Consider the following 13,529-nt stretch of genomic DNA (forward strand, 5'->3'; position numbering starts at 1 on the left):
GCTGGCCCCATCCCTGTGTGTTACCTGGAGCAGACCAGCTGCCCAGGGCAGGGAAGTTTGTCTCTTACTCCTTCAGGACACCCACATGAAGCAGAGCCCAGGCCACTCCTGATTCCTTCCAGCTACAGTGCAGCCTCCAGCCTGCCGTGAACGTCTTCTGGGAGAGTCAGCACCAAGCGGGTGAGTGGTCATGAAGTAAGCATTCCAGAGAGAGATGTCAGACAATGCGGTCACTCCTTTTTCTAGAACCTCAGCAGAGATGAGGGTCCTAGGCCCCCAAGCCAGGGGCCCGGGGCCTGGTAGGGTCAAGGTAGCCTACGTCACACCACCACTAGCAGCTGCTAGTCTAGCAGGCCCTGCCAGGCCTCTCAGAGAGAGAAGCCGCAGCTGTCACAGCAACCGCGGGCTGTGGAGCAAGAAGGTCGGGCAGAGGCTCTTGGACCAGGCTCAGTTTCTCATCAGCAGTAGGGACTTTTTGGATCTGATTGCAGAAGGGCTTCGCTCTGCCCACCCTTCATAGCCGGGGGACTGGGCAAAAGCGGCCTGGGGATGTAAAATCTGAGAAGCTCTAGTAGATAGCAGAGAGCTGTCCTAGAAGGATGGTGCCCGCCCCCGCCCATCTCTTCCCCCCCGAGCGGCCCTCTGTGAAGGCCCCACCCACAGTGAAGCAGGCTCGGAAAGGCAGTCGGAGAATAAGCTTCTGGCCGGCTGCCTGCCTTCCCGCCTGGGAATGGGGACGGGGAAGGGCAGGTTCCTGCAGCAAGGGACCATCCTTGAGCAGATCCCGAAGTCAATGTCCTCAGCAACCCGCAGCACGGAGCGGGCATGAGCTATAACCGCACGTCCCAGCGGGTCGCTGTCCAGCCCACTAGGACCAGACGCCCGGCCAGCTGGGGACCTGGAGGATGCGCCAGCCGCACCGCCTGCCCGGCTCAGGACCCAGCGCGTCTGATCTCAACCTGCCTTGCGACAGCCCCCCAGGCCTGGGAAGGCCCTCCCGGGGCCGTAACATTCCCTGGGACCCCAGCACACAGGCACACAGCGGCGGACACCACAACGGCCCCTGACAGCTCACAGCTCGCCTTCCCTAGAGTCTCTCGCGGGCTCCCCCGACAGCCGGCCGCCGGACCCGCCGCCCGCGCCGGAAGAAGTGCATTCTGGGAGGCAGCGCGGCATGCTGGGAAATGTAGTTCGCGGCCCGACCTCGGCCGAGGCGGCCTCTCTGGTCCCCGCAGCCTGAGGCAGCCCCGACGCCCCGACCGGAACCACACCGGCCCAAGGACGAGACGCTGCCGGCCTCCCAGGTGTGAGTCGTGGCCGAGACCCTCGCGAGGTCTCCGGCCCTGTAAGGAGCGGTGCGGCCGAGGGGGCTTGGCTACAGCCCGGCTCAGGAGCCGCGCCCCCGGGGCGGAGAATCCGGCGCGGACCTCCCACCGCGCGAGTGGGAGCGGGCCGTCCTGTCACGTGACCAGCAGCGGCGCGCCTGGTTGGCTGCGGCCCGGACGACTGTTACCGGGGCGACGGAGCGGGCGGGCCCGCGGGCGGGGCGGTACTGGGGGCCCGCGGGGCCGGGAGCCGGGCGGCGTCGGGGGGCGCGGGGCACGTGGGGCACGTGGGGCCGCGGCCCGCTCGCCCTGCCTCCGGGTCTGCGCGCCCCCTCGGCTGCGCTCGGCGCGGGGGCGCGGGCTGCGGACGGGAGCCCGGGGCGCGCAGGATGCGGGCGCCGGCCAAGGAGCTCTTCCGGGACGCCGCCTTCCCCGCCTCGGACTCCTCGCTCTTCTCCAGCTTCTCCACGCCGCTGGCCCAGTTCCGGGAGGAGATCACGTGGAGGCGGCCCCAGGTGGGGCGGGGAGCGCGCGGGTCCCGCGGGGCTCGCGCCGGGCCCCCAGGCGCTGCTCGCTGCAGGCGCGCGAGCGCGGCGCCCGAGGGTTAGCCGGGGCCGGGCGCACGGCCGTCGGCAGAGTCTGCGCCGCGGTCCTCAGGAGCGGACTCCCAGGCCCTCTCCCCGGCCCGTGCGGCGTATGCTGGACCCGAGCTCACGGCCCCCGCCTGCGAGAGCTCCGTGCAGTGGTAGATTCAGGGCGCAGCGAGAGGGGCGTCTTAACGGACGCAGACTCAGCCCCGCTTGCGTCTTGCCGCGAGGGGCTTCTAGTCCGCGTGGCTTTTCGGACCACAAGCGGTCTTGCTCTGTTTCTCACGCTCCTCTGGAAGGGCTAGACCGAGCCTACAAAGCAAAGCCGCTTTGCTCTGCACGTTTCTGTCTTGGATCTCGTGCATTTGCACTTTCAGCTGTAAACCTTTTAAAAGGGTGGCAGTTTAGAGGGATGCTCTGGCCTAGTGCTATGCTGATACCTTTAGAAATGGTGTGCTAGCTGAATAAGACTGTCCAGGGAACAACCCCGCTCTCCCTGGGTGCGTGCAGCCTTGGTGGAGGCATCTGCACAGAGCAGCCCTGGGACAAGGCCAGAACTGGCTCTGGCCACTGAAGTGCTTTCCTGGGGCAGCACTGAGAGGGTGTGTTTGGCATGGAGGTGCCAAGGGCCAAAGAGCCTGAGCAGTCATGCCAGTCAAATTTGAGTTAAAAAAAAAAAAGCGAGAGAAAAAGAAAAAAAAAGGATTTTAGGTGCAGTGGGAGGCCAGTAGAGTGTTTTCAATAGCAGGGTGATTCGATTGGATTTATGTTTTAAGAAGCTCACTCTTACTACCAGGTGTGAAATGGATTGCCTGGGCAAGAATGCCGGTGGCCATTGCAGTGGTCCTGGAGAAAGATGAAGGGGCTCAGATTAGTGCCGTCAGGATGGGGCTTTGGAGTGGGTGGATGTGAGAGATATTTTGAATGGGGGATTGATAGGTCTTAGTGACCGATCGGAAGTAGATGGTGAGGATGAAGGAGGGACCAAGAATGACTTCTAGAGTTCTAGCCTGAGCACCTGGGGGAATGGTGGTCCCGGTTGATGTGCTAGGCAAACTGGGAGGTGGGGAGAGCTAGGAGTGGAAATGTAGACTTGGGTTTTGCTCTCCCAGGTTCCAGCGGAGCCAACAGTAGTCAAGTGGATATGAGCGTTGGGAACTCAGGAAGACCTGGGCTAGGTGCTGCGCCTGGGAACTGGGACCATAACAGAGGGCTTACTGTCAGGGTCTGGAAGCGTATCTCAGGAGAAAGGATGGGCAGAGAAGAAGAGATGGCTTGGAACCAAGCCTTGAGGAACCGCAGGTGCCTTGACAGGTAGACTTGAGAAGCTGCAGGCAGTGAGGGGAAAGGACAGCCAGAAGCCAGTGGAATCATGGAAGCCAGGAGGGGACTGCTGGGGACAGGGCCGGCCACTGCTCTGATGCTGCCGAGTGTGGGGAAAGACAGCACAGAGGATGCCCGTTGGAGGAGGTGACGACACGGAGGTGACATTGATAAAAGTGGTTTTGGGGGCATGAGTGGCTCAGAAGCAAGGTGGTTTTGCAAGGAGCGGGAGGGAGGAAGTCGGGGCAGCAGCTCTTGGAGAAGCGGGTCAGTGAAGGGCCTAGAGGAGAAATCGGGCCCGGGGACAGTGTCTTAGAGACGAGGAGGCATCCTCTCCCATGCCGTATGCTGGCCGGATCCTGCCTGCAGAGGTGGGGGCAGCAGGGGTCGTGGGAGGGATTCAGGCACCGAGGGCAGGAGGGGTCAGGTCAGGCGGCTTCCTGTGGCGCATCCGGCGAGGCCACCCGCTCCAAGGGGCAGCGGTGTTTTGAGAAGAGAAGGACGGAGAAGGGGGCAAACCAGTGTGGCGTGTGGAAAACTGAGCCTTTTAGAGAAGCAGTGTAGAGGACCTGCTTGAGACCTGCCTTTATGAGTTCCAAGTGAAACCATTTTCTAGAGCAGCATTTCACTCTTTTATGAAGAGGATGGTAGGAGTCATCCAGAGCTGGGAGTTTTGCCAGTTGAAGAAGGTGCACAGAGACAGGGACCCGGAATCGCATCTGGGCGGGACGATCTGAAACCGGGAGGGGCCGATGGATACCGACTGGTCCAAGAAGCCAGCTGCTTCCCATCCCCTCGTAGGCAACGTGGACCGCCAGAAAGCTCCTCCCCAGCCCCTGTCACGCAGGTCCTGTGTCCTCAGTTCTAAAGCTAGCCGCCAGGCATGAAGTAATTCTGGACGACTCTCTTTATTTCAGGAAATCTGCGCCACACCGCAGCTGTTTGCAGACAACCCGCAGGAAGGACGGGTGAAGCAAGGGCTGCTGGGGGACTGCTGGTTCCTGTGCGCCTGCGCCGCCCTGCAGAAGAGCCAGCACCTCCTGGGCCAGGTGCCTGCCCCAGTGCGGCTTCCTCTGCTCTTTCTTCCCGTCCGCCCGCGTGGGAAGGACGCGGGGGCAGCCAGCCTCTCGCCGTGTGCGGCTTGGCCCTGGGGCTCCATGGCGCAGACACGGGGACCCCCTCTCCCGCAGGGGCCAGCAGGGGTCCTTTCCGCCCTGCTCTGCTATCGTCTGAGCTCTGGGTCACCCAGGCGTTTGCAATAAAAAGACAAACATGCCAGCCCAGAGTAGGAGAGGGTCAGCTGGGGGATCCTGTGGTGGTTTGGAGTAGGTTTCCTAGCTGGTTGGGGCTGCTTTTTAAAAAATAAAGCAGGTTTGAATGTAAATTGGCGAAAGGTGATTAGAACTTTCTGCTGCTAGGCAGATACCACGGGTGCGGAAGGCCTGTCCGTGCTTCCCAGCAGTGCTCGCGGCCTAGCTAAGTGTTACAGAGAAACGCAGCAGGGTTGACGGTGGTGACCCCTCTCCGAGCTGCTCCCGTGTCCCGGGCCCCACGCTGAGCCCACCCCAGTGGCTGGCTTTCATGCTCAGGCCTTGTCGGCCTTGACCCCTTCTGGCAAACGAGGGCGCTGAACGGTTGTCACGTTCCCAGCTAGTGAGGGGCAGAGCCGGGGCAAACGAGGCCATCCGGGTGCAGAGCCCGTCCTCCTCTCAGGGTGGGGCCAGAATCAAACCCGGCAGTGAACGGCGGGCCGGGTGCTGGCAGAGCTCCTGAGGCCCCAGGCTCCAGCCGGGGGGTCGCTGTGCCCATGGTGACCTGCCGCCTCAGCCACTCTGTCGAGAATTGGGTCAGTCAGGCCTGTAAGAGTCACGTTTGTTTTGGATTCAGGTCACGTGCTTATTGGGGACACTAGGGCGTAATGGTTGACTTTGACCTCTGGGAGACAGTCGGCTCCCTCAGCGTGGCCCTAGCACCTTTTATGGAAAGGTCTGTTAGTCTTCTGTCCAGTGAGCGGGTCTTGCACGAGGCCTGACAGCCAGGTGTGGGGGCGGTGGAGCCCTTCGCGTGACGGGAGGGTACCGTGCGGCGTGGTCGTGCTCTGGGCGGCGTGCCGGGAGCGCGCCGTGAGGTGGCCTCTCTCACCGTCTCCTCTTGCCTCTCCCCACGCGCCCTAGGTCTTCCCTCCAGGACAGCCGAGCTGGCTCGACCAGACGTACCGTGGCTCCTTCACCTGTCGAGTCTGGCAGTTTGGACGCTGGGTGGAGGTGACCGTAGATGACCGTCTGCCTTGTCTTGCAGGGAGACTCTGCTTCTCCCGGTGCCAGAGAGAGGATGTATTCTGGCTCCCCTTACTGGAGAAGGTCTACGCTAAGTACGCACGCGGGGCTGGAGGGGCCGGCCGGGGGGCGGGGGGCCCGGGAAGCACGCCAGCGCGCCCTGCTGCCGTACCCTGGTCAGCACCAAGGGCCCGGCGGCCAGTCCTGGGTGGGCGACCCGTCCGGACACAGAAACTCCCAGACAGGCCCATGGTTTGCTCTCCCCTCTGCCCGCTCCCTCTTTCCCTGCCCTCATTTCAAAGTCGGGCATGAAGGCCTCACCTCTAGAAAGAGGACATGTTTCCTTCTCTTTCCTCAAAGAGAAATGTCTCCATCTGTCTGTGTTTCACCCCTGGGGACAGGTGGCCTCTCTGCAGGCTGCTGGGAAAGAATGAGGCCTCCAGGGTATCCGTCCTTGTTTACTGTGGTCCCGCGACCAAGCACTTCCTCCCCGAAAGCACTGATGGGCCTTTGGAAAGGGGCGGGGCCGGTAGGCGGGCCTTTGGAAGGGGGCGGGGCCGGTAGGCAGGCCTTTGCGGTGGGAGTGAGCCCTCTGTGGACGCCACTGTCCGGGGCGAGGGCCTCGATCGCGGGAGACGGAGGAGTGCGTGCTTGCAGCCTCGGCGCCCGCCTCCTGCTCGTGCCCGTGTGGGCAGAGGCGTGGGGCGCTGCGGGACACGGCACCTTACGGCCTTGGAGGCGAGCTTGCGTCTGGACTTGGTGAGGGCAGGGCGCGAGGGAAAGAGCGGAGGAGAGAGACGCGATCGGGGTAGGTCAGAAAACAGACCACGGGACAGGAGGGGCAGGGGCCCCAGTGCTGGAGCCGCACGCCCTCCCGGCTGTCTCCCCAGGGTCTACGGGTCCTATGAGCGCCTGTGGGCCGGGCAGGTGGCAGACGCCCTGGTGGACCTCACTGGTGGCCTCGCCGAGAGGTGGAACCTGAAGGACGTGGCAGGAGCCAGTGGCCAGCAGGACAGGCCCGGCGGCACGGGACGGAGGACTTGTCGGCAGCTGCTCAGCCTGAAGGACCGCTGTCTGCTGAGCTGCTCGGTGCTCAGCCCGAGAGCAGGTAGGGCGGCCGCGGGCGGGCCGGCACGCCTGGACCCTCGCGGCCTCCCGTAGCAGGTCCCACTGGGGCCCCGTGGAAAGCGGCACGGTTGTCCCCGGGAGCTGGTGTCTGGGTGTGTGACCTTCCCCTGCTGACCGTCCTTCTCCAGAGGGCAGTGTCCCATTGCCCTTGACTTGGACTTAACACCGGGGTGAGACTGGAGCCTGTGCTGGGGTCGCGGGGACGCAGGGCCTGGCACCCTCTCTGGCCCAGCTGGTAGGCTAGCAAAATTGACACTCAGGTTTTCACTTCAGTAGCATAGGTGCTCATTGAAGGAAATGCGTTGAAAGAAAAAAATCACTCAAACGTGACTACTTGTGACTTTTCAGTCCCCTTTCTCATTTTTTTTTTTGCAAGAAGACGTCTGTGTCTTACCTTCTGTATCACTGCTGTTCTCTGTGATGCTGCGTGAACGCGCCAGCGTCTCCCTCTATTAGTGTGTTTGCCGTGACGGTCGTAACCTCTCCCTTCCTGTTGGATGTTTAAGGTCTTTCCAGTTTTGTGCTGTTATAAATAACATTGCCGTGAACATCTTTAGGCACCATTGTTTTCACGTCTAAGATTATTCTCGTGATGGGATTTTTGTCCAGAGCATAAGAGCATAAAACAAAGCGCCCCGCGAGCCTCATGCCGCCCAGCCGGTGCGTGGGGGTCGGCCCAGCCCTGGGCGGGTTTCCCCACAGGCAGACCTCAGGACGGGCTTGGGGACGCACTCTTTGGGGGAGCGCTGTGCTGGGACGCGGTGCGGGACGCGGCCTCCGAGGGCGGCCTGTGTGCCATCCGCTGCCCCCAGAGGGGCGGGGCTCATTCTCGGCACCTCAGGTTTGGGGGGAGCCCCCGGGCAGAGGCGGAAGGCCGCTGGGACCCACCAAAGTGGCAGGGGCTGCAGACACGGGTGGGACTGCCGGAGGGGCGGCTGCCGTGCCTCAGGGAAGCGCTGGAAGACCGTCCGTCCGTTCCTCCTCCCGTCTGGACCGCCACCCCTCCTCCCCCCGTTCTCTCCTTGGCACCTGCGCTCTGCGCCTGTGTTTCCCGAGGTCTCCGGCCAGGTGGCGTGGTCTCCGCTCTGGGCCTCCCGTCCTCCCCGCTGGTTCCTGCTCGGACGCTGCCTGAAGTCCCCGGACTCCCTAGCAGGCCTCGCCGAGGGGCGTTTCCTCTAGTTTCTGGCGTCACAGACCCGCCAGGGACAGTGCTGGCCGCAGCACGTTTGAGAACCTCCCGCGTCACGCAGGCGAGGACCGAGGCCCAGAGAAGGAAATGACGTGCCAGGCCTGGTGGCAGCCGAGCCGGAGTCCACACCCGGGTCCCTCGCTGTGGCTTCACACGGCACAGGGCCGCTCCCGAGCGGACCTGTCCGAGGTGGCCCGTGGGGACCCGGGTGCCTGTGCGGCCGCAGTTGCGTGGGCTGGGGCGTCCCAGGGAAGGAGGCGGGCCTGTGCGTTTGCTCGTTTTGGGGACGTCCTGGCTGTTCCTCACCCAGGTACCAGGGAGCTGGGGGAGTTTCACGCTTTCATTGTCTCGGATCTGTGCGAGCTGCGGGGTCTGGCCGGTCAGAGCGTCCTGCTGTTGCGGATTCACAACCCCTGGGGCCGGCGGTGTTGGCAGGGGCCCTGGAGAGAGGGGTGAGCGTGGCAGGGGCTGCGCTCTGGGTCCGTGCGCTGCTGTTGGTGGGGATGGAGCGTGGGGCCCGAGTGGCGGCCAGGAGCCGTTGAGACCACGTGCTGGACTGTGGTCAGGACAGTTGGGTTGGTCTCCTGCTCGTGGGCCACCGGGCTCTGTGCTTGGCCCCGGACGGCCTCGTGAGGCTGGCTTCGTGCTGGGCCCTGGGACCCAGGCGACCCTGGGGGGTCGGGGCCTGTCCTGAGGGCGCCCGCGGACCGGCGGACGCCCCGCTGGGCTGCAGGTGACAGAGACCCACGGGACGCCGGCTCAGCTTCCAGCCCTGGACGGGGACGGCTCCCCTTTGCCGGCTCGGGGCTGGGAAACAGGACGGGTGCCCCCAACCCCCATCACCCTCAGCCTGGGGAGGGGGCCCGGCCGTCCCTTTCAGGCGGGAGGCCTCCGCTGAAGGGAGGCTCCTTCCAGGGGCGAAGGGTGGAGCCAGGTGGAGCCTTCGGCCGAGGCTCAGCTGCTGTCGCGGCTCCAGGAAGGGGAGTTCTGGGTGGAGGAGGACGAGTTCCTGCGGGAGTTTGACGAGGTCACCATTGGCTTCCCGATCACGGAGGCCGGCCACCTGCAGAGCCTCTACTCAGGTAAGGGGGGCCTGTGCCCCGAGGGAGGGCTCGTGGTACGTGGCGGCCTGGACGGACCCGCCTCTGGAATGGGGGGGGAGGCGGTGAGCAGGCACCGCGTCACCAGGGATGGGGGCGTGAGGGGCGGGACCCCGTCCCCACCGCTCACGTGGTGCTGCCCGCCCAGGAAGGGCGCTGTGCCACACTCAGGAGCTGCCCGGGGCCTGGGTCAAGGGCCAGTCGGCAGGAGGCTGCCGGAACAACAGCGGCTTCCCCAGCAACCCCAAGTTCTGGCTGCGGGTCTGCGAAGCCAGCGAGGTGTACGTGGCCGTCCTGCAGAGACCGCGGCTGCGCGCCGCCGGCCGCCCGGGCGGGGACTACCAGGCCGTGGGCTTGCACATCTGGAAGGTAACCTGCCTGGGCCTGGCGCCCCACGCGGGCACGCGGGCACAGGGACCTGCAGGCCTGTGCCCCAGGAGCCGCCCCCGAGGCTGTCCTCCGTGGACCCGCTCAGACCTGAGTCCATCGGACGCGCCTCCTCCCCGCTGGCCTGGGGTGTGTCCTTTGGCCAAAGGCAGACGACACAAAAGCAGCCATTCGCAGAGCTGGGGGGGTTGCCGGGCTGCGGGAGCTATTTTCTGTGAGCAGAGTTGTTCGCGGGGCTGCTGGGGGTGGCCTAGGGCCTCCCCCAGTCCCCTCCCTACAAAACAGGGATGGGAACGTTCCGGTCCCACGGGTTGCCTGAGGGTCAGTCTGTGGCCGCTGATGGAGCGGGGACGGGAGGGTGGCCGGCAGAGGACCCCGCTGCGCCGTGGCTCGCCCCGTTGTGTCCCGACGAGGCCTGAGCTCTCGCGTCCCACGGTCCCCTGTCCCCGCGGGGCGTGGCCCCCCTGACGTCCTTTCCTCTCGCGGAGGTTGCTGGTGGGCCGTTTGCGCGGCAGCCCCCGGGTTGCGTCAGCCACGTGCCTTCCTGGGCACGGCCCTGTGTAGACGTGTCAGGTCTGTCCCGGAGCCGGAGGACGTGCAGGCTCACGTGTGGGACGGGGCCGCTGACCCCAGGGCTGAGGGGAAGGCCCAGGTTCACGGAGAGGGACCCGGAGGCCTGGGCGCTTCCAGGAGGGGCCCCTCTGCTGGGGGCAGGGCGGGGGCCTCTCGGGTCTGGGACAGGAGCACGCGGGCCTCCCTGCAGGTGGAGAAGCGGCGGGTGAGCCTGCCCAGGACCCTGTCCGCGCCCCCCGTGGTGGGCACCGCGTGCCACGCCTATGACCGCGAGGTCCACTTGCGCTGTGAGCTCACCCCGGGCTACTACCTGGCTGTGCCCAGCACCTTCCTGAAGGACGTGCCGGGGCAGTTCCTGCTGCGGGTCTTCTCCAGCGGGAGGGTCTCCCTCAGGTGAGGGGGCGGGCGGGCGGGCGGGGCGGGGGCCGGGGCCGGGGGAGCCTGGGTTCCCGCCGCCAGCCGCCTCCTGTGCTTGTCTCCCCGGACAGCGCCGTGCCGCCGGCGGCCCAGAGCGCGGCCCCCCGGGAGGCCCTGCCCGCGGGCGAGTGGGAGACCGTGCGGCTGCGGGGCTCCTGGAGAGTCGGCCGGACGGCGGGCGGCAGCCGCAACTTCGCCTCCTACCCCACCAACCCGCGCTTCCCCCTCTCGGTGCCGGAGGGCGCGGGCCCCCGCTGCGTGCGCATCCGCCTGCGCCAGCACGGCCGCGACCGCGCGTGCCAGCCCATCGGCTTCCACGTCTTCCAGGCAGGCGCCCGCGCTCCCGGGGGCGGGTGGGGGGCCCGTGCCCGTCACCGGGTCCCACGCAGGCCTCGTTCCTCAGTTTCCTAAAGCCTGTCGCTCGCGGGGGTCACAGGTCAGAGCAGGCGGCCGCCTGTTCACTCGCCTGGGCTCAGAGCACCTGGACGCCTGTGTCCCGAGCCGCGCCCAGAGCCGGGCCTCCAGCCGGGAGGCCCGGTGGGGTCCCGGAGCCTCGTGAGCTCCGTGCTTCTGATCCCCTCCAGCCCGGGCCCTAACCCCGAAGAAGCGAGGGCCGGGGCGCAGGGGGACGCGCAGGAAAGGGAGGAGGGAGGCCCACACCCGCCGAGACAGTCTGCACGCAGGCTTCACCGAGTGCGGGCTTTCCGCTGAGTAGGAGAAGGCGGAGCTGGAGACGCAGAGCGAGGCCGAACCCCGGGCAGCAGGAGGGACCTCGGGAAGGCCTGCTGGTCGTCCCCAGCCCAGCGTGGGTGTGAGCCGGGACCCCGCGAGGGGAGGCTGCCGCCAGGGCCGCGTGGGGCCGGAAGCGCGCGCCCACGGGTGGCAGGAGGCCAGGCAAAGGCCGGGGAGTGCGAGACGCCACCCAGAGCGCCTTCTCCGGCCTCAGTCCGCTCTTCCTCTCCCAACGTGCAGGCAGGACGCGTTTAGCGGACCTGAAGGTAGAGGAAGGGGAGGAGGTGACGTGCCAGAGGTCAGAGGTCACAAACCCAGATCCCGTGGTGACGACGTGGCTCTCCTGCTCCTGGGGGCCCCCCGGCCCCCTTCAAGAAGGGCTGGGCAGTGGCCGGTGCCCCGAGGCGGAGGTTCTGTGCCCTCGGGTGGCACCTGGGGGCTTCAAACAAAGTGCCAGTGCCAGAGAGATGACCCCCGGGGCCCCAGGCGGGCACGCAGGCGGTGGGGCCCCTGTGAGTGGCGCGTCCAGCGCTGGGCCCTGGCGTGTGTGACGCGATGCGTGCCGTTTGCAGTGGCTGCTCTCTGCCAGCACTGCCCCGCCTGGGACGGGAGCGAGGCCCAGGCTCTGAGGACGGGGACGCGCCTTTGCCGTCCTGGCGGCCGCCGCCGTTGGGTCCCCCGAAGGGCAGGACGCCCCGTCTGAGCCCAGGCCTCCCCCAGGTTCCGGCGGACGGCGGGCGCCAGGACGCGTCCTCCCTGCTGCTCCAGGAGCCCCTGCTGAGCTGCGTGCCGCACTGCTGCGCCCAGGAGGTGAGCCGGCTCAGCTACCTGCCGCCGGGGACCTACAGGATCGTGCCCTCCACCTACCTGCCGGACACCGAGGGGGCCTTCACAGTGACCGTGGAGACCAGGATAGACAGGTGGAGCACGGGGGCCCTGTGTGCGCGCGCGTGTGTGTTGGGGGCCAGGGTCCTCCGCCTCCTAGCACCCCTGGTTCTCTCCCGGCCTCCGCACACCCCCGCTCTCCCCTGTCCTGGCAGAGCCCAGAGGCCTCCGGGGGGAGAGGGGTGCCGTCCAGAGAGCCGACGGGCCTGGAGCGTGGCTGCCCCTCCAGGTGTGCGGGGAGGGCCCCAGAGGGGTGACAGCAGTGTCCTCTCCCACAGGCGCTCCATTCACAGCCAGGAGATGCTGGGGCAGCCCCTCAAGGAGGTACGTATGGGCCCTGGGAGGACCCACCCGGCTCGCTCTGCTTTGGGGCCCGCCTGGTGCCCTGGGGTCTTAATCCCACCGCCCCCACAGCCCCTCCTAGCAGCCACCCTGCAGCTGGGCTGTGCCCTGGGACACGAGGTGACCTTGGGGGCCAAGAAGCCGGGGCTGCGGTGACAGCCCCTGGAGGACATGGGCGGGCAGGCCTTCACCCCGCCAACCAGGGCAGCAGCGCCAGCCCTCGCCGTCTCCTCCCGCAGGCCTCCTTCATGGCAGTGATGAAAGCCTGACCGGGTGACCCCGCGTGTCAGCTCTGGTGGCCGGGGGTCTGAGGGGCTTCCAGTGGCCCACACGTGAGTGCCACAGGGGCCAGGCCTGAGCGGGTTCTGGCGAGGAGCCCCTGCCCTGCCCTGGCCGGCGCTGCGGGAAGGGCAGGAAACCTCAGGGTGGGCACCTTGTTTCACGCGGCTGAGCCAACAGAGCCTCCCCGAGACGCTCCACGTCGCCTCCTCGGCCCCGGAGAGAGGCCGTACAGCGGGTGAGAGCACGTCGGGACAGATCTTGTTTAAAACTATGTATTAGAAACGTTTTTAGGACGTACGTTTATAAATAAACATTAGCCCCGAGCAGCTTCCAGCTGGGTCTCCGTTCAGGGAGCCGGCGGCTCCGTCGGCTCTCACCCGGGGAGCAGGTGAGCGGCTCCTGTCCGGCTGCTGGGACGCGGGCTGAGCAGGCAGCCCAGGAGGGGCAGGGCTGGTTTAGGGAAGGAGGCGGTGGGTGGTGGGAAGAGAAGGTTGGAGGAGGCGCTCGCGGCAGGCCTCGGGGCGGGAGTGGGAGCGGCGGCCGGAGCCGCTGCCCAGCAGCGTCCCCGTCCGCCTGGGCGCCCCACCAGGCTGCCTTTCAGCCACGCGGTCAGCCCGCTGGCGGTGCTCAGGTGTGGAGAACGCGGCCGCCGGTGCCCGGCAGCCTCCTGCCTCCCTCTCGGAGGTGTGGGATGCGGCGCGTTGCTCTTGGCTCGGGAGGGGATATGTCCCCGCAGACCCCCGCCCTCTACACCCCTGAGCTCCTAACCCTTTCCGGTGCGGAGGGCCTTGATCTTGGCCTGCTTTGTCTCGTGCCCGCCCTTGCCCTTCTGTCTCGGCACCGTGTCGTCACCGTGACGGGGGCGTCGAGCCAGCTGGGTCTCCTCGTCCTGTATTACAACACAGTTTGCTGGAAAAACCTGCCAGCGCCTACTCTGCTCTGGGAAAGCGTGAGCTGCTCCTCCGTCACGGGGCACAGCTGTG

At 66.4% G+C, this 13,529-nt stretch overlaps 1 protein-coding gene across 3 annotated transcripts; it reads left to right on the forward strand.

Moving 5' to 3' along the window:
- The first annotated feature begins 1,576 nt into the window (after window positions 1-1,576).
- CAPN10 (calpain 10) lies at window positions 1,577-12,868 on the forward strand. 3 transcript variants are annotated; one of them, XM_057746721.1, is made up of 12 exons: window positions 1,577-1,840; window positions 4,153-4,296; window positions 5,410-5,606; window positions 6,402-6,619; window positions 8,139-8,280; window positions 8,744-8,910; window positions 9,077-9,297; window positions 10,079-10,281; window positions 10,377-10,632; window positions 11,758-11,957; window positions 12,201-12,246; window positions 12,504-12,868. In XM_057746721.1, exons 1-12 carry the CDS (start codon window positions 1,715-1,717, stop codon window positions 12,531-12,533), a joined length of 1,950 nt encoding a protein of 649 aa, XP_057602704.1. In that variant the 5' UTR covers window positions 1,577-1,714; the 3' UTR covers window positions 12,534-12,868. The 3 variants fall into 3 exon arrangements, with proteins under 3 accessions (XP_057602704.1, XP_057602705.1, XP_057602706.1); XM_057746722.1 differs by having other exon boundaries at window positions 4,153-4,284; XM_057746723.1 differs by lacking the exons at window positions 10,079-10,281; window positions 10,377-10,632 and having other exon boundaries at window positions 4,153-4,284.
- Window positions 12,869-13,529: the final 661 nt, after the last annotated feature.

This window comes from Hippopotamus amphibius, chromosome 8, assembly GCF_030028045.1.
Source record: "Hippopotamus amphibius kiboko isolate mHipAmp2 chromosome 8, mHipAmp2.hap2, whole genome shotgun sequence".
NCBI lineage: Eukaryota > Metazoa > Chordata > Mammalia > Artiodactyla > Hippopotamidae > Hippopotamus > Hippopotamus amphibius.